General features: G+C 49.8%; 2 protein-coding genes across 2 annotated transcripts in view; both read right to left on the reverse strand.

Moving 5' to 3' along the window:
* Positions 1–4,839, reverse strand: part of VASP (vasodilator stimulated phosphoprotein) — a 33,021-nt gene extending 28,182 nt beyond the window's left edge. Inside the window, exon 1 of the mRNA XM_035117705.2 lies at positions 4,361–4,839. Coding sequence (XP_034973596.2) covers positions 4,361–4,365 — 5 coding nt within the window. The 5' untranslated portion in view covers positions 4,366–4,839. The remainder of the gene's footprint in view (positions 1–4,360) is intronic.
* Positions 4,840–7,120: 2,281 nt separating this feature from the next.
* Positions 7,121–19,846, reverse strand: LOC132592249 (amino acid transporter heavy chain SLC3A2-like). Its single transcript, XM_060275247.1, has 8 exons — positions 19,519–19,846; positions 18,636–18,794; positions 17,061–17,131; positions 15,389–15,466; positions 13,991–14,049; positions 12,046–12,220; positions 10,787–10,915; positions 7,121–8,676 (listed from the first exon to the last, which is right to left on the reverse strand). The coding sequence occupies exons 1-8, from the start codon at positions 19,844–19,846 to the stop codon at positions 8,326–8,328; spliced, it is 1,350 nt and encodes a 449-aa protein (XP_060131230.1). The 3' UTR covers positions 7,121–8,325.
* Positions 19,847–20,094: the final 248 nt, after the last annotated feature.

Here is a 20,094-nt window from a genome sequence, read left to right on the forward strand (position 1 = left end):
ATCTGGAGGGCCACAGTTTGGGGATGCCTGATCTAGTCCAACCCGGTGCAATAATGCAGGAATCGCAGCTCAAGAAATCGAAGGGAAGTCCCACCTCGATAACCTTTTGGAGCTGTTGGAGTGTGTCATCAAGAGCGGAGTCAGGAACAACCCAGTGGTAAACATGGTATGCTTGGACTTCCCCCAAAAAGAGCTTCTGACAAAGTCCTACACCAAAGGCTCTCAATCATGGGATAAGGAGACAAGTCCTCCAGTGACGCGAAGTCGCCTCACCCTGCGAGGAGTCACCCAAGGAAATGAATGGGTTGCAGCTTCAGAACATGCAGCGCATGACTGACCTCAGATGCTGCTGAGACGCAGATTTAAAAGGGGATTGGACCCATTCACCACAGAGAACTTTGCAGCCCACTCTTCGCCAGGGCAGCGAAGTAGAGCCGCCATCAACAGCAGCAGCCTACATGTAAACACCGGCTGCCAGGATGTTCAGCTTTCCCTTGTGGGCTACTAGAGATAACCAGATGACCACCACTGGAAACATGTCCATTCACTCTTGAGATAACCAGAACCACAGGTCAAAGGTCACACTACCCACTTTTTAAAGAAAAAGCAGCATATAAGAGGATCTGCCCGATACTTTTGGGGTCCCTCCAGAGCTACTGATTAGGGAATCTGCACCCCACTGTCGACATAATATGGCGTTTTACGGCTTAAGTGAGGGCGACAGGTCTCTGGTCTCAGGTCACTTACAGTCTTAAAATGCACTTGGCCTCCTCTGTGCCCTTTGAGACACCCAGAGCTCCCCATTTTAGTGGGCACTCAGTGTAACCTACCCAAATGAATGGACCTAGCTTAGCCATGTCCATCCATTTCAATGGGTATACCCCGGGTAAAACTTAGCCAACAACCACCCACAACTCCTTCCTTCCCATCCCAGGGCAACCTCAATGCCAGAGGGACCCCTGTCTCCAGATCGTGCAAAACACCAGGAAGGACTTTTCTCTGAAACCCTCCAAGGATGTCCTACTACACCAGCCGTTTCCAAAATTCTGGGGGTCACGCACCGCCCCCTTGGTCCCATAAACTCATCCCCAGCAGTGCCCCCTTTTCTATTAAAAGTTGGAGTTCTTGACTGAGAATCACACAATAACGATATTATCGATATTATCGTTTTTGTGTGGCCCTTTTCTATAAAAAGCATTATTCAGAATAGTGGTTCGCACGGCCCACTGTGGAAGAAAATAAAAAAAATACTCAAAGCAGTGAACGGCACATTTATTCAAAACCCAAATAAAACTATTTAGTTTGATTAATCTGAACAAAGTTATTGGGCTTGCTCCAGGGACACCAGCTTTTCGAAGTCTGATTGTCATTTGCACCTCCAGCGACCCCCCCCCCCAAGGAATCCTGCCCACCCCTACTTTGGGACACTCCACCCCCCCACCCCCCAGTCCAACACGCTCCCTTTCCTTGCATTTCCTCCTACTGAGACCAAGAACCCTGTGGGCCCTTCAAGGCTGACTAATTCGAAGGTGATGCTGATGGTGGCAGCCCAGGCAGCAATAAATCTTGTCAGCCTTTAAGAGGCACTCTGTGTCTCTTGCAGCGAAGATGACAAACTGACCTCTTCCGGGTTGCTTAACCTGCAAAACACACCCTGCCTCCCCCCCACCCACCCCTCAACTTTCCCTTCTCGTATTGTAAGGCTGCAGACAGGGGCTGCCCTTTAAAAAATAATAATAATTGCAATACAGCAACTAGAGCTCGGCTTATAGATAACACATCATAGATTTTGAACTCAGGGCCCTGCGCATGATCTGAATCTACTTCCCCTACAGTTCACTTCCTTTTGCTTTCAGGGGATCGGGGCCACAGACACAGCTTTCCGCTGGATTAAGGAGGTGAGGGGAAAACGGCATTTACATCCCAGCTTTTTCTTCAAGGAGCTCAAGACATGGTCCGCCAACCTCCTCATTTCACCCCCACAATAACCCTGTGAGGTAGGTCAGGCTGGGAAGCAGTAAATAACCCCCCCCCAAGGTGACATTCAGTGGCCGAGTGGGGGTTTGAACCCTGGTCTGACACCCCAACACCAGTGTTCCCCAAACTAGAGCCTCCAGCTGTTTTTGGACTACAATTCCCATCATCTCTGACCAGTAGCTAGCTAGGGATGGTGGGAGTTGTAGTCTACTGCTCTAACCACTACACCACACTGGCTCTCCCCTTGGTTTGGAACAGCTGGTACTTTCCAACTCTACAGCTCTATAATCTGGTGACTCGGGGATGGGAGCTGGGGAGGAATCTCTGAAAACTCAGGATGAACTCCCGCAGGCAGCCTAATTGTCAGCCTAATTTCTGAAGGAGGGGCGCTGCTTGTCTCTCTCACTTTACCCTCTTGACCTCAGAGCCCTCCCCATTAGGCTCAGAAATTATCACACTACGTCAGGCATCCCCAAACTTCGGCCGTCCATATGTTTTGGACTACAATTCCCATCTTCCTCAACCTCTGGACCTTTTAGCTAGGGTTCATGGGAGTTGTAGGCCAAAGCATCTGGAGGGCCGCAGTTTGGGGATGCCTGCACTATGTCAACCAAGCAGGGAAAACACTCTGCACATGCTCAAAAGCACAACCTCGCAAGTCCCAGGACACAGAAAATGAGGTGGGAGGTCTTAAGACCTACCTGAGACTTAAGACTTATGGGTTTTTTGGGGGGGGGAGGTAGCTTGAACCTGGACATCCTTCAGATAACCTGCCTAGAAATAGGTTTACAATTCCAAACCTGCATTCACTGAGAGAGAGGCGTGGGGGTAGGTGGGGGTCCTTGGCCCCTTTCTGAACTTGAGGAAAGGAGTGAAGGGGGCACAACAGGGGCAGGATCAGAGCCAGGATCGCAAAGGGAAGGGAGATGGAGGTTTGGGGTGCCCCTCACTCCCCTGCAATACCTGAGAAGGGGGAGCAATGGTACATAAAGCCAGTCCGGTCATCTTCAGACAAGGATCCATTCAAGAGGACTGACCACTTATCGGATGTCCAGCATTGGCCAGAAGCTCTGGAACCCGCCGGACCAGCACCCCAAATTCAGGAAAGGTCTTGGCTCAAGGAAAGATCACCCTGCCTATCCCATCAGGGGGGAGGAGCCACCCCACTCTCAGGAATGCCCTCCAGGAACCTCTGGGGGGGGAACATCTTCCTGTGTCGTTAAAGGGGGGGTGTTATTTGTTCCTTAGGTGTGGGATTGCAAGGAACTAAGTAGCATACACAGATCACAGAAGCCAACCTTTGAGATTCTCTTCACTCACAACAGATCAGAGGTGTCCCTCCCGCCTTCGACTTGACCCCTTTCCGCCCCCACCCCAAATCCTAGGAAACGCCCCCCTCCCCAAAAAAAACTTAACACTCGCAGCACAACGCGAAATGCATTCACAACCCCCTGAGAAAGAAATTGCATTCCTCACAACACCCCCCCCCTCCAACCTATTGAGTACATGAGGCAGCTGTGGGGCAATTCTATCCTTATCTCTTCCCGCTCCCCCATTGCCCGGGGCGTGGCTCGTTTTTCTCCCCCGGAGGAACTCCCCAACAAACTCCGCTGCCATCCTGAAAGTCTCCCCCCTTCCCCCATATCTCAAGCGTGGGGGGGGGGGCGAGCGATGAAGTCACACGGAAGGGCGTGGCTTCAGACATCAACTTGGGGTGCCCCCATTCAACCCCTCTTTGCTCCTATTCAAGATGGACTGCGTGTGCCCACAGTCATTCCGACAACAGGTTTTTTTGGGGGGGCAGGAATTGTATCATCTCTTGCCTCTTCTAAAGTGGGGGGGGGGTGCAAATCTTTCTCTCCTCCTATATTGGGGAACATTTTCCCACTTCCGGAAAACACGCTCAATTGGGCTTCAAAGAGGGCAGAAACAACCCCCCCTTTAAAAAAGAAAAAGCGAAAGAAGCTTCTAACAGTTTCTATGTTTTTTTAAAGGGGGGGGTTAATCTTTGCCACGTGCCCCTCTCTCCCAAGTGGTTACAAAAGGAGCCAGGCAAACCGCCCCACTTCCTGAATAATGTGGGAGAGAGGCTCCCGCAAAACAGCAACCCCCAATGTTCTAGGTCCCCCCCCCGGAGAAAAAAATCTGCGCTGGTTGCAGCCTCGACGGGAGGGTGGGGTGCCGACCCGCTCCTTTCTTCGGAGAAGCCTCTGCGTAGCGACTCCCGTGTCCCCACTTGCTCCTTCCTCGGGGCGGAGGCCCACGGGGAACCCAGACGGCGCCCCCCCCGGGGTCCCGGTGCCCGCAGCCCAGACAACAAAGGCGCCCTTCTGCCTCCCTCCCTCCCTCCTTCCCTCGCCGCGCCCCGGCAGCAGGTACCGACCTCATGTCTGCGGGCTCCGTGCGCGGCGCCGCCGCTCCTCCGACTGCCGCTTCCGCTCGGCTGCCGCTTCCCCAGACCTGGCTGGGTGGGGACGGGGGTGGGGCCGCGAGGAGGCCGGACCGGAGACCCGGAGCGGCTGCCGCCGCCGCCACCGCCGCCGGAGCTCCAGGCTCAGACAGCAGCAGCAGCACCGGGGGCCGCCGGCGCCACAGCAGCCTCCGCTCGGGTCCCCATCCGCCGCCTCCCTGCCCGGCAGCCGCTGCCCGCTTTCCTTCCTCCGACCCGCGGCTACCTCGGCCCGGCCCGGCGCCACCGCCGGGGGCTCATGGTCCCGATCCCGCCGCGCCAGAGAGGTGGGAGGTGGAGAAAGAGAGACAGGGGTGGGCACGCGCGCGCGCGCTCCTGCACCAGCCGCGCCTCCCGCCCTCTCGGCGCTCCCCCGCGCGCCCGCTTTGATGTGGCGTCAATGTTGCCGCCGCTGCCCCGCCCCCGCCCCTTTCTTCTTCTTCCCTCTCTCTCTCTCTTTTCCCGCCTCCCCCTTTGCTACATTTCATTCCGAAATTCCACTCCGCCACCCCCCCCTCGCGCCGTTTCCACAATGCACCGCTCCGGCCCGTCTTAAAAGGGGCGCGGCGGAGAGGGCGCCTTAAAAGGGCGATCGGAGGGGGGGGAGCGGTGGGAAGACGAAATCGCGCGCCCGATTGGGGCTTTCTATTTCATTATTTATTTTTATTTTTGGATGCCGACTCTCAGGTGGGCCCCACCTGTAGTTTATACGGAGGAGGGCAATGTGGTGCCCGCCGCATGGATAGCGAGGAGGTTTGGGGTGGGGTGTGGCGTTTTACCGCAACCCTATATTTGCTCCATTGGTTAGAGCATGGTGCTGATGATGCCAGGGTTGCGGATTCGATCCACTTGCATATTTCTTCATTGCAGAGGGTTGGACTAGATGAGCCTTGGGGTCCCTTCCAATTCTTTGATTATATGATGATCTGGAGGGACACAGGTTTCCCCTTCACTGATGGAGAAGATCTGTGAACCTGCAGATCTGGGGATATAGTGCTGTACAGCTGGCAGGGGTCCCCCAAGGGCCATCCAGTCCAACCCCCTGCAATAATGCAGGAATCATAGCTAAAATAATCCCCAACAGATGGCGGTCACAGCCTTGGCCATCCAAACCTGGGTTTAAAAACCTCCCATGTTTTTAGGAGGCACAGGAGTCCAAGCTCAATAGCACCTCAGAGTGCTGAAATCTTTTTGCATACATTGTATTGTTACATACAACAGCCTTGTCAGGTAGAACAGTATTATTTGTCTACCATGTTGAAGATAGGGAAGGCTGAGGTGTGTGTACCAATTTAATAGACCTCTAACCAGTTTGCAAAGTATAATGACCAACTACAAGGCAGTCAATCATTTTATTACAGTCATAGAACCAGCAGCGACAAGACATTAAATTTAATAGAGCAAGCGCCTTGCTTAAAACAGCTTTATTATCAAGTGGGTAGGTCAGTTACACCCATACATATAGCCGCTATGACTACACAGTAAGCTTTCATGTTATGCTTCTAAACTATGTGTATCATTCTTATTATTTATTAGATTTGTCTACTGCCCTTCATCCAAAGAACACAGGGCAGTTCACAACAGGCAGGATCAGGGGCCCACGTATGAATGTGTGCGCTGCATCTGCATTGCCCAACCAGGTGCCCCTGAGATGGTTTGGACCACAACTCCCACCAGCCTCAGCCAGCCCCAGGCAAAACTGTTAAGTAAAAGCTACATTCTGGATGGACAGAAGCCATTGTGAGAGGGACAGAGAGTGGCAGGTTGCCCTCTTCTTGGTAGGTTTTTTGCCCACTTAGGGGCATCCTTAGATTTGTCACCATCATCGGAGGCACAGGGCTCCTCAGTGGCTGTTCATTGGCAGGGATGACTTGGCCATGGTGGTGCAGGCCCTGGCAACGTCTCGGCTGGACTACTGCAATGTATTCTACGTGGGGCTACCCTTGAAGGCGGTGAAGGTCCTGTGTGAGTGCCTGGAGGCGGTTGGAGGATGGGCGGCAGCTAACAGATTGAGGTGGAATCCTATCAAGACAGAAGTACTGTTTTGGGGACAGGGGTGGGTGGGTGGGTGTAGAGGACTCCCTGGTCCTGAATGGGGCAACTGTGCCCCAAAAGGACCAGGTGCGCAGCCTGGGAGTCATTTTGGACTCACAGCTGTCCATGCAGGCTCAGGTCGATTCTGCATCCAGGGCAGCTGTCTACCAGCTCCATCTGGTATGCAGGCTGAGACCCTCCCTCCCTGCCCACAAACTGTCTCGCCAGAGTGGTGCATGCTCTGGTTATCTCCCGCTTGGACTACTGCCCCGCAAACTGAATCCTAGAATCGTAACATTAGAATGGGTCCCAATGGTCATCTAGTCCAACCCCCCCCCCGCAATGCAGGAATCGCAGCTAAAGAATCCCTGCCCGATGGCCATCCAACCTCGGCTTAAAAAGCTCCATTGAAGGAGAGAGCTTGTCAAATGAAACAATTCCCGAGGCTTCAACCACCCCAGAAGAGGAGATTTCTGATCCGCTCTCTGCTCATGGGAATGTGGGGAACTGGCTGTGGTTACTCTGTGTATACTCAGAGGCACCCCCTCTCTAGCTGGTCCCCAGTGACCTTATGACTGAATGCAGATTGATAGGGCACAGATGAAGCCCTGTGCAGAAAGACTCCGGCTGGTCTCCCTCCCCTGTTTGTCTTGTGGGAGGGAAGACACTGTCGGCCAAGGGAGTTGGCGTTTGGAGAGGGTTGGCTGCTTGGCTACAATTATCTTGGCTCTGCCCCTCTGTGTGCCAGCTGCAAAACCAACCACTTTCCCCACTCTGTATCTAGGGGTGTGTGAAATTTGGAGCCTGAATTGGTCTGGAATCCCATAATCCCCCTTGTTTTTTGCATGGTTGTACACACACACACACACACACACACACACACACACACACACACACACACACACGAGGAAGCCTCTATCTCTGACCTCATAGCATGAGACATTTACCGGTATCTGGTTTGTGGTAATCCTTTATGCTGGACCCTGTTAGCAGCCTACATGTAAAGAATCTAGGATAACCCTTTTCAACAGTCAAGGCCTCCAACTAAGCAGACACCTGGGAGATTTCCTTTATTTAATTTGAATGCACAGTAGCAGGTATTTTTTTAGCCCACATGGATGTGGCCAAAAGATGGGGGGGAGGATGGCATCCCATCATTCTTAGGTCACAGTCATACTATACATTTAAAGAACGCTATGATGCCACTTTAAACAGTCATAGATTCTTGCCCCCCAAATTTCTGGGAACTGTAGCTTGTTAAGAGTGCCGAAAGTCCTCCGTAGACCCCTATTCCCCTCGCAGAGCTACAATTCCCAGAGTTTCCTGGGAAGAGGGATTGATCCTTAAAACCATTCTGTGAATTGTAGTTCTGTGAAGGGAATGGGGGGGTGTCTCCTAACACTTCTCAGCACCCTACACTTCCCAGAATAATTTTGGGGAAGCCATGGTTGATTAAAGTGGTCTCACAGGCGAGTCTCACCAAACTGCTTTATAAGTGTATTGATACGCATCAGTTACAATATCCAATGGGATAGGGCAGTGCTCCCCAACCTTTTTATCGCCGCGGACCAGTCGGCGTTTGATAATTTTACCGCGGCCCGCTGAGGGGGGGACATTGATTGTTTATATTTTATTTAGATTGTTTTGATTTAATAATTTTAATTTAATTGTATTTAAATGTTTCTTGGGCGACCCGGTACCAATTGATCCACGGACCGGTACCGGTCCGTGGCCCGGGGGTTGAAGACCACTGGGATAGGGCATCTCTTCCCTTTGTCGATAGCAGGGCAGCTGAGCGGCCAATAAGAGTTCCTTTTGCGTCCCATTGGCTGCCAGCTGTGTGGACCGGATTCCGTGGCAGCCAATCACTGCCCGCGTCCTCTGGGCACTTGGAGGAGGACCGCTTGGTGTGGCGCCAGTCTCACACGGTCCACGTTGCTCTCCTGCTGAGGCTCAGGGTGGGTGCTGAACAGCACCTTGGCAGGAACGAGGAAGTTGAGCTGGCTCAGGCTGAGCTGGAGGGGCCATGGCCCAAGGTTCAAGACCACCAGGATTGCAGAGCAGGATCCGGGGCGGAGAAAGGCGAAGACGTCCTCGGAGTGGCCAGCAAGGGGCAGAGGGATGTAATCGACGCCGTGTAGAGCGAAGGAGCTGGCACGCAGGGTCAGGAGAGAGCAGTGCAGGTTCTCCAGCAGAAGCCGGTCAGAGCTTCCTTCCTAATTGAGAGGACACAGAAAACAGCCTCAGACCATTGGCCTATCTAGCTCCCTACTGTCTACACTGACTGGCAGCAGCTATCCATCGTTTCAGGCAATGGTCCAGGCCTACCTGCAGTGGCTGAGGATCGAACACGGGGCTGTTTGCGTGTGAAGCGTATACACTGCAGCTGTGCGAGGGACTTTCCCTCAAAAACCACACACAACAAGATTCTAGTCCTCATCGCTTTGAATAGGGGGTCAGCGGTGCAATCATCCCACAAGTCCGTGTTGCTCAGTTTGGGCTGGAGCATTGGTTCCCAAAGGGGGGATCACCAAGGTGGGGTGCTAAGGGTCATGGGGGCGGCAGGAGGTATGGGCGTACTTAAGGGTTGTGTAGGTTGGGGCGGAGTCCAAGTGGTGAGTGCAAATCTCCAGAGTTTCAGAGAGGGCACACTCAAAGCCCTACAGGAAGATTGAGAGCCAGCATGGTGTAGTGGTTAGAGTGTCAGACTAGGACGAGGAGAGAGCGGGGTTCAAATCCCACCGCCCCTGTCAGCCATAAAGTTCACTGGGTGACACTGGGCCAGCCACTGCCTCTCAGCCTAGCATTCCTCACAGGGTTGTTGTTAAATGAGAAGGGGGACTGGTAACTTGACACTGCTGCCTCCAGCATTGGTTAGAAGAAGCAAAGTGACCTCGGTGGGGTGCAAGCCAGGGCAGTGTGGATGGAGGTCCTGGGCTGCCCAAACCCCCCTCTCAGCCTCGCTGATGTGGTCCAAAGGAAAGCAAAGCAAGCAGAAGTTTAGGATCATAGTTTCCTTCTCCTAAATGGGCTCCCTTCCTCATCAGCTCCTGACTTCCCTCTATAATAATAATAATAATAATAATAATAATAATAATAATAATAATAATAATTTATTTATACCCCGCCCATCCGGCTGGGTTTCCCCAGCCACTCTGGGCAGCTTCCAACAAAATAATAAAATACAATAAAACATCAGACATTAAAAACTTCCCTGAACAGGGCTGCCTTCAGATGTCTTCTAAAAGTCAGATAGTTGTTTATTTCCTTGACACCAGACGGGAGGGAGTTCCACAGGGCGGGCACCACCACCGAGAAGGCCCTCTGTCTGGTTCCCTGTAACATCACTTCTCGCAGGGAGGGAACTGCCAGAAGACCCTCAGAGCTGGATCTCAGTGTCCGAGCAGAACGATGGGGGTGGAGACACTCCTTCAGGTATACTGGGCCTTTGAGGCCATTTTGGGCTTTAAAGGTCAGCACCAACACTTTGATTTGTGCTCGGAAGCGTACTGGGAGCCAGTGTTTCAGGACCAGTGTTATGTGGTCTCGGTGGCCTCTCCCAATCACCAGTCTAGCTGCCACATTGTGGATTAATTGCAGTTTCCGGGTCATATTCATTTTTTTTTATATAACTATTTATTAAATTTTCCAATTAAACACATTTAAAACAATATACAAAACAAACAAACAAACATTCAAAATACATACATCACTCTTTTAACAATTCTCATTACTCATTACAAAATACTCCGCCGAGTTTGACTTCCCTCCCTCCCCTCAATAGGTTTTCTAATCCGCTCTTATCTCGCAGTTTCTTTATATCTAGTCTTTAAAGTCAATTCGTAGGATTTATTTCCGGGTCATATTCAAAGGTAGCCCCGCGTAGAGCACATTGCAGTAGTCCAAGCGGGAGATAACCACTCTGGTGAGACAGTCTGCGGGCAGGTAGGGTCTCAGCCTGCATATCAGACACAGCTGGTAGACAGCTGCCCTGGACACAGAATTGGCCTATACCTCCATGGACAGCTGTGAGTCCAGAATGACTCCCAGGTTGCGCACCTGGCCCATTCAGAACCAGGGAGTCCCCCACACACACCCGCCCACCCTTTACAGCTTGTGCAAAAACCACCTTCTTCTGTGTTGGACCCCCTCTTGGTTTCAGCTGCTCCATCTGCCGGAGCCTGTCTTCACAAGCAGGGGAAGTCCCTAACTCACTGAAGGTTTGAGACATGTAATAAATAAATTCCGGCAATTCAACCTGGCGGACGTGCTTTAGCACTGAGCTACAGCCCTTCGCCAAGTGTGAGACAATGGCCCGTGTCTTACCGTGGACTCATTCTGCAATGGAACAGGGGATCCTTCCCCGCCTTGCAACAGCGGAACTCCCGGGAGGGTGAGCTGGAGCACCCCCAACATCTCCCCCAAGCCAGACTTCAATGGGGGTCCCCATGGCACCTGCAAGAGAGAAAGAGAGAACAAAAAACCAAACCAAGGCCTTGACTCGTTTACATGTTTATTTATTTGCACAAGGGATTCTTTTTGGGTGCCTTCTCACCACAATAAATCCTTTCACAGAATTGTAGATTACAAGCAGCTTGTACAATATACAGTCATACTTCGGTTTAAGTATGCTTCGGTTTGAGTACTTTAAGTACTCCGCGGACCCGTTTGGAACGGATTAATCCACTTTCCATTACTTTCAATGGGAAAGTTCGCTTCACGTTAAGTACAGACTTCCAGAACCAATTGTGTACTTAAACCGAGGTACCACTGTACAACTTACAGCTTGGGAGAAGTTATGGAATTGGGATTTAAAAGTTGCAGCATATTAAACATTGAAAGAAAATTATAGGACAATGATGTGCCGTTGGTATTTAACTCCTAGTAAATTAGGAAAAATGTATAAAACAGAGTCAAATGTATGCTGGAAATGTAAGGAAAAAGAAGGCACCTTCTATCATATGTGGTGGAAATGTAAGGTAGTAAAAGAATTTTGGGAAATGATATATAATGAGTTAGAAAAAATGTTTAAAATAACCTTTTCTTAAAAATAAAACCCAGAAGCCTTCCTTTTTGGAATTGCAGGTGCTGAAATCCCAAGGGAGCAGAAGACTATTTATCCAAGTGACCACAGCTGCGCAGATGTTATTGGCCCAGAGATGTAAAGAAGATAAAGTCCCTACCAGGGAAGAATGGCAGATCAAGTTGATGGACTATGCTGAAATGGCTAAAATGACCGGAAGAATTTTAATAAGGAATGGGGGAAATTTATAACTTATCTTCAATACCATCGTAAAAATCATTAGTAAGATTGGAATATCACTTGTAGTTTAATGGTGAACATTGGATATGATAGAGAGATAAATGATTTGGATTATTATAACAGATGCCGGAGGAAATGATTAACAAGAGGGCCCACAAAGGGGAGGAGGGAAGTCCAAGAGATTCCTTGTAATCTTGTTTTTATGTTGTATGTTGGACATAGGAAAAATCTGAAAAACCAAATATTTTTTTAAAAAATAATAATTAAAAAAGCAGCTTGCACCAGAGAAGTTTCACGCAGCCCAAGCAAAGTCCCTCCTCACCATCCAGCCAGGCCAGGGCACCCTAGGGTGCCCCAAGGCCCCTTCCACCCGTTGCGCCAGTCCTTGGACAGTCAGGTTCCTCTTGGCTCCCAGCAGACGGCAGCTGAGGATGACGCTGTCAGGCACCCGGGAAGAAATGTTGCATCTTTCGCTCTCATCCCGGACAATCAGGACCCTGAAAGAGATGTACAGTATGTGAAATTAACCGGGTCGCTGTATTGCAGGGCGTGTGTGCTGAATTGCAAATTTCAAATGCTGCTTCGACTTAATACTTCTTTTTTTTTTTTGCAGTAAGGAACACGACAGGGGTTGCTTCCAGGTGACCTGTTTATGGTGCCTGCGTCGGAGGGGTTATACGATGTTATGTCAGGCAATAACACAACATTTCCCCGTGCATTTCGCCATGGCTTCCTCGTTGCGAAAAGCCTGCTTTTCTTTTTAAAGGGGGAAGTGGGTTTGTTGCGCAAGAGCACCAGATCGGCGGTAACCGTACAACCTGAATTGCTGGTATGCGTTTGAATCCCACCTGAGAGCAATAGGCAGCCTGTATGGATCTGCTGGAACATGCATGCATTGCAAAGTGCAGGACGACAATGTGATGTCCTGTGACCTCCCTAGATACCAATCCAAATGAATTCTAAAAAAAAGATGGACATCGTATAATCTCCCTGCATTCAGCAGTGCATTTGGGGGGTCAGTCTAGATGATGCCCTGAGTACCCTCCAGTCCTTGGAGTCCTGTGCCCAGTACTAGTTGGAATCTATTGGAGGAGGCTGCTGGGCGGGCCCACATGATGCAGTGTCCTCATCTGCATCACAAAATAATGAGCTAGGTTGCAACTACCATATGTGAGGGACCTTCCAGGCTCTTGGGTGGAAGCTGGAGACACAGAGACCTGCTAGCTCTGTGCCGGAAACCCAGCCAGATAATAATAATAATAATAATAATAATAATAATAATAATAATAATAATAATAATTTATACCCCGCCCATCTGGCCGGGTTCCCCCAGCCACTCTGGGCAGCTTCCAACAAAATATTAAGATACAGAAATCCATCATGGATGGGCGGGGTATAAATAATAAATCATTTATTATATTATTATTATCTAAAGCTGCAACTAATGGAGAAGCAATTAATGCAGACCCCCACCCCAAGTGTCCCTATTTTCCAGGGACAGTCCTGGATTTACAGAAGCCAATCTGGTTTCTGATTTGATTCTGGAATGTCCCACTTTTCCTTGGGACGTCCCTATTTTCACCGGAGAAATGTTGGAGTTAGCCGACCCCCGAGCCAAGGAGATAAGTATACAACCTTTAGAAGACATCCGAAGGCAGCCCTGTATGGGGAAGGTTTGATGTTTTTGCTATGTTTTTATATATGTTGGCAGCTGCCCAGAATGGTTGGGACAACCCAGTCAGATGGGCAGGGTATAAATAATAAAATTATTCTTATTATGGAATAGGGTGTCCCTATTTTCATCAGAGAAATGTTGGAGGGTATGCCTAATGTTGATGTATTATGCCCGGGTTGCATATATGCATAGCTGCCAAGTTATCCCTTTTTTACAGGGATTTTCCCTTATGCTGAATAGGCTTCCTCGCGAGAAAAGGGAAAACTTGGCAGCTATGTATTATATATTGTGTAAATATATCCTAAGGACACGACACTATCTGCTGATCTTCATTCCTATGAAACTGAACCCTGGCCAAGCACTGGAATGTCTTACCACTCAGAGATTGGGGTGATGCATAACAAAACCCAATAAAAGGGCAACCCCCACCCCCACCCCGAGCTTCAGATTCTCCAATGCCTTGGGACTGCCTGCATTCCCCAGTCCTGCCACCAGAGGTCCTCGCAGCCCCTGGACTAAGGAGGGTCTGGGGGCAAAAGGAAAACTGAAAAGATCAGAGAACCCCCATAGGCCACTAACCCCCCTCACTTACTTCTCCTGCCCCCGATCTGGCTTCGTCTGAGCGCCCAGCTCACTCCAGGCATCCAGCACCTGCAATTAAGACCCACATAAGACAGTATCACACACCCACATATTTGGGGCTCATCAATCCTGGGAAAAAATAACTCGGGCACCCGGCTGCAGTTCCAATGAACAACCCACCTTAGATTCCTCGGTGTACCTACAAATGTGCATTGCAAAGGGGGCATTTTAGAAGTTTTATTATTATTTTCTTTACCCAGCGCATAGGTAGTTGAACTACGGAACTCGTTGCTACAAGAGGCAGTGACGGCCACCAACTTGGATGGCTTTAAAAGAGGATAAAGACAAATTCATGGAGGAGTAGAGAGTTATGGATGGCTCCTAGCCAGGATGGCTCTGCTCTGTCTCTAAAGTTGGAGGCAGAAATGGTTATGAATCCCAGTTGCTGGAAACCCCTGGAGGGAAGAAGGCTGCTTCTGAGCTCAGATCCTGCTTGCGGGCTTCCCATAGAGCAGGCACACAAAAACTCGGCCCTCCAGCTGTTTTGGGACTACAACTCCCATCATCCTTAGCTAACAGGACCAGTGGTAGGGGATGATGGGAATAGTTTGGGGGTGCCTGCCATCGAGGCATCATGTTGGCTAGATGGGCCAGTGGCTTCTGTTCTTATGCTCACCCCAAATGCGACGAAGCTGGGGTGAGGGTTAAAGGGTGCCCAAGCTTCTTGTTAGGTTCTGGTATGTACAGAGCCTGGAGTTAAAAATGCTTCTATATTAAAACTCCGTTTGTAAATTGCCTCTCTTTTTCTTTTCTTGCTCTGTAAAGCAGATTTCCCATTAAAACTGGTTTTGGGGGTCCGTATCCTCTCAGCGCAACATAAACCCTGAAGTTGCCACTGCAAACAAATAGGAGGGACTTTGCAAGTATGAAAGGCACCAACCTTGCTTGTGTTACACAGCATCAGTTAAAGAATTATTTATTTATCCAGGCAGATCTTAAAACCTGGCTCTTCTTCTTCTTCTTCTTCTTCTTCTTCTTCTTCTTCTTCTTCTTCTTCTTCTTCTTCTTCTTCTTCTTCTTGTAGAAACACAGGTGCCTAGCAAGCTGTCTTACACAGAGTCAGACCGTTTGTCCATCTAGCTTGGTATTGTCTACACAGACTGGCAGCATCTCTGCAGGATTTTAGGCCAGGGTTGTTTAGCCCTACCTGCTGCCAGCGGGGTTTGAACTTGGCAGCTTCTGCACACAGCACAGGTGCCCTGTTGTTTAGCCACAAACTCCCCCAAGTGCTTTATTTAAGGTTTTTTTTTATAATGTGTCGGTCCTGGGATTCAATAAGAAAGGGTGGTACGGTATATGAATATTTCAAACAAGTAAATAAAATGCCACTGGGTGGCGCCGCTCTTACCGCCTCCAGACGCCAGGCGGGATCCTTGCTCACCAGGAATCCGTGGATCCCCAGCGCCTGCCAGAACTGGAACGCTCCCTGCAGGGTCAAAAGGAGGTGGGAGCTCAGGGATGGGGAGCTGAATTTGGCTGCAGAAATCCCAGGCTCTCTCAGCTGGGAATAAGACCCACTTTGAGACAGAGGGACTGACTTCTCAGTTAAGGTGTCGTGTGCCTGCTTGCGTTGCATGGAAGTGAACATGCCAGGACCCGTCACGGCTCAGCCCAAGAGCATGTCAACATATTGCGTCTTGTGAGCAAGGGCCGGATTCGAGAAGGGTATGGCCCCTGGTTCGGGCACAGGGTGTCTCTGTGCATGTACAGGATGAACCCAGGGCCAGATTTAGGTTTGATGAGGCCCTAAGCTCCTGAAGGTAATGGGGCCCTTTATATGTCCAGCTGTCCTTTGTCAACAACAAATTGTCTCTGTTTTTTCGTTAAAAGATATGCTATGTGGTAATTTACGGACCTCATAGGTATCTAAAGCCATTTGAACATTACAAAATATGTACAGTATTTTATCAAAGTAATTGTAGAACTGAAATACAATTAAGATAGTAAAATTCATGTTAAATTGCTGTTTTACGGGTTGTTTTTAAAAGTCAGGAATGGATTAATCCGTTTTGCATTACTTTCTATGGGAAAGCACACCTTGGTTTTGGAACGCTTTGGTTTTGGAACGGACTTCCAGAATGGATTAAGTCTGAGAACCAAGGTACCACTGTATATAGAAATGAGCAAACCAGTGATATTTTAGGGAGCAGGCTAGCAGGCGGGGCCCATGACTTACATCATAGGAGCCTACACAACACACAAACACGGTTGCTATTTGTAGGTGTTATTTCATTTGTTTTTTATTTTATATTTTGGAAATGTACATCCAGGTTGTTGTTTTCCTTTGCATTTTTTTGGGGCCCCCAAGAGAGTGGGGCCCTAAGCTAGAGCTTGTTTAGCTTCTACATAAATCCGGCACTGGACGAACCGCTACGTGAAACACCTCAAAAAGGACATCGTATAGTTGGAAAAGGTTCAGAAAAGGGCCACCAAAATGATTGAGGGGGGATAAGTTGCATCATTGGGGAGTTTTTAGCTTTGAGGGGGGGGGGAGCAAGCGTAGTTAATCTGTGGAACTCCCTGCCACAGGAGGCAATGATGGCCACCAACCTGCATGGCTTTAAAAGAGGATTGAGCAAAGTCATGGAGGAGGAGAGGGCTATGGATGGCTACTAGACAGGACGGCTATGCTCTGCTTTCACGGTCGGAGGCAGCAATGCTTCTGAATCCGAGTTGCTGGAAACCGCAAGGGAGGAGAGGGCTCTTGCAATCAGATCCTGCCTGCAGGTTTTCCATAATGAGGATCTGGTTGACCACTGTGAGAACAGGGTGCTGGACCAGATGGGTCACTAGCCTGATCCTGCAGGCTTGTTCTTAGCTTCTTACACACCGCCCCCCCCCCAGCCAACCTCTGCACATCTGGGATCAGAGAAAGGTTTCTGGGCCAAAGTCTGTGAATTCCAACCAGGCTTGAAGTTTATTTTAGAATTTCAGCAAACCGACATCACCAGTCTCCTGTCCTGGCAGCTGAATATGGGGCAAACATGGCCAGACTTTGAGGAGGAGGAGGAACAACATACCTTGAGGTGGTGGTTTGTCCGGTTGTCCAGCTCCTCTTCCCAGACTGGGAGTTCAAGCAAAATTCGGAGTCCTGGGTGGTTGGAGGAGAGGGGCATTGGAATGGGGAAAAAGGCAAAAAATAATAGAATCGTGGCCACCCAACCGCTGCTTACAAATCTCCAATGAAGGAGTAGGCTGATGTCGAACAGCTCTTACCCTAAGAAATGTTTCATTGGAATCTGCTTTCTTGTCATTTGAATCTGTTGGTTCAAGTCCTCTCCTCTGGAGGAGGAGGAATGAAGCTTGCTCCATCTTCCATGTGACATCCCTTCGTATATTCGAAGCTGGCTATAATATCTCCTCTCCGTCTTTTCTTCTCCTGCCTAAACACCCCCAACACCCTCAACTCTTCCTCTGAAGTTTCAAGATGTGGTCGCCCTCCTCTGCCCACCTTCCAGCTTGTCAACATCCTTCTTGAATTGTGGACACATGACCCCAAGTGCGGCCTGACCAAGGCAGAAGAGAGCAGGGCTATTATTTCCCTTGAGCTGGACGCTAGGACTTCTGATGATGCAGCCTGGAAGTTGCAGTCCAAGTGTGGGGCAAGATTGTACTTGAATAACTGCAACCTGCCATTTCCTGCCTTGAAACTGGCCCTGTTTGTGGGCACCGGAAGCTCAGCTGCTTTCTGTGGCATCACGGCCCCTTGGTCCACCAGAACAGTCTGCTCTGACTGGCAGCAGCCCTGCAGGGTCTCAGCCAGGACTCTCCTTCGGTGGAGGTTTTTAAGCAGAGGTCAGGTGGACACCTCCTCTAGCTGCGATTCCAGCATGGCAGGGGGTTGGACTGGATGACCCAAGGGGGTCCCCTTCTAACTATAGTTCAATAATAATAATAATAATAATAATAATAATAATAATAATAATAATATTTATACCCTGCCCATCTGGCTGGGTTTCCCCAGCCACTCTGGCCGGCTCCCAACTGAATATTAAAAAACACAATACAGCATTAAACATTAAAAACTTCCCTGAACAGGGCTGCCTTCAGATGTCTTCTAAAAGTCAGATAGTTGTTTATTTCCTTGACATCTGATGGGAGGGCTTTCCATAGGGTGGGCGCCACCACCGAGAAGGTCCTCTGCCTGGTTCCCTGTAACCCAGGGGTCAGCAAACTTTTTCAGCAGGGGGCCGGTCCGCTGTCCCTCAGGCCTTGTGGGGGGCTAGACTATATTTTTTTTGGGGGGGACGAATTCCTATGTCCCACAAATAACCCAGAGATGCATTTTAAATAAAAGGACACATTCTACTCATGTAAAAACACACTGATTCCTGAACCGTCCGCGAGGCATTGGGTCGGATCCAACCCCCGGGCTTTAGTTTGCCTACCCATGCTGTAACCTCACTTCTCACAGGGAGGGAACCACCAGAAGGCCCTCGGAGCTGGACCTCAGTGTCCGGGCTGAGCAATGAGGGTGGAGACGCTCCTTCAGGTATACTGGTCCGAGGCCGTTGAGAGGTTTAAAGGTCAGCAGCAACGCTATGAATCTAGGTCTTTACCTTTGCCACTGAACTGTAGCCCCCCCGCCATCATACCTTCCTTCTTCCCGACATCCACCAGGGCTTCCAGCTGTTCCTGAGACCCATGGGCAGGTAGGATCCTGCTCAGATTGGCAAGGTCGCTCTTGAGGATGGGGCCCAGCACCAAGGCCTGGACGGATAAGGCTAGGAGCCGGTCGAGCTGATGTCTCACACCTTGAGGAAGAAGATGGGGGGAGTGGCAGGGTCACTACCGCTGCTTAGACTCCACCCCACTAACACCCATCCTGCCCCAATTTTAATTGAGCATGATTAAGTGGGCACAGGATGTGGGTCCCTATATTGGTTATGAATTATGGGGAAAGTTGTGGAAAATAAATATGAATTTCACAGCATGTTGTGCAATAAAATAAAACATGATGAAAATGGGCCACAGATGGTATTTAACACCCACCAGATTGGTGAAAATGTCTTAAAAATAAGAAGGAAAAGGTCTATTTTGGAAGTGTAATGTGGTCCTATAAATAAGGAATATTGGGAAACCATATAGAATGAATTTATACTGGTCTGACGAACAGGGTAAGAGAAAACAAAGATAAGGAATATAAGGCGGAATGGACAACGTTTATTGAATATTTTAAGAACCAATATAGACAAAATATAGCAGGTCTCGAGTAAATCCAGCAGAGCTGAAATAGAGTATTTAATAGGTAACAAATTGGATGATTAAAAAGATGTGGATTACGCGGAGTAGCAGAAAAGCAAAGGAACCAGGAAAGGGGCGGAAGGGAAGTCATATGGTATATGTATACATGCTGCATTTGGTGCAAAGTTTTAAGTGGGACAGGGGGAGGGGAGGGGGTAAGGTATGCTCTCCGTTCCTTGTTTTTGAAAATGCAATTTTTAAAAATAAAAAACCACAACCCTCCTGACCCCTTACCTTCCAAGTCTCCTTGCCCATCGCCGTCGGAATCCGGGAAGGAGGCAGGTGGCAGGTGGTAGAAGGACGCTTTCTGCCACCAGACCAAGGGTGGCCGTGGCCGTGGCATTGTGACCATCAGGAGGACGGCCAGGGCGAGCAGGCAGGCGAACAGCGCCCCCAGGAGGCAGAGCAGGGCCTTGCGGACGCCCGGCCAGGGGGCAGACTCCGCTTGCTGCACCACCTCCTCCTGGGTCAGGTAGGTGGGGCTGGGCAGGGTGTGGCCCAGCAAGGGGATGCTCTCGCTGGGCACCTGGGAGGTGATGACCACGTCTTCTGCTTTACCCATCCTCTACTCCTTTGCTCACAGAGCTGCAGGGGGTCAAAGACAGAGTTGGAAAGAGGGGAGCATTTTGAAGTGGGGATAACACAAGTCGGCGCAGTATTTGGGGGGTGGGTGGGTTTGATTCAGACCAGGGTGGATTTGATTTACTGTATATTCCTGCATATAAGACTACTTTTTAACCCAGGAAAATCTTCTCAAAAGTCGGGGGTCGTCTTATACTCCGGGTCGTATTTCTTATACGGTGAGCATAT

This window comes from Zootoca vivipara, chromosome 6, assembly GCF_963506605.1.
Source record: "Zootoca vivipara chromosome 6, rZooViv1.1, whole genome shotgun sequence".
In the NCBI taxonomy this organism is placed as follows: domain Eukaryota; kingdom Metazoa; phylum Chordata; class Lepidosauria; order Squamata; family Lacertidae; genus Zootoca; species Zootoca vivipara.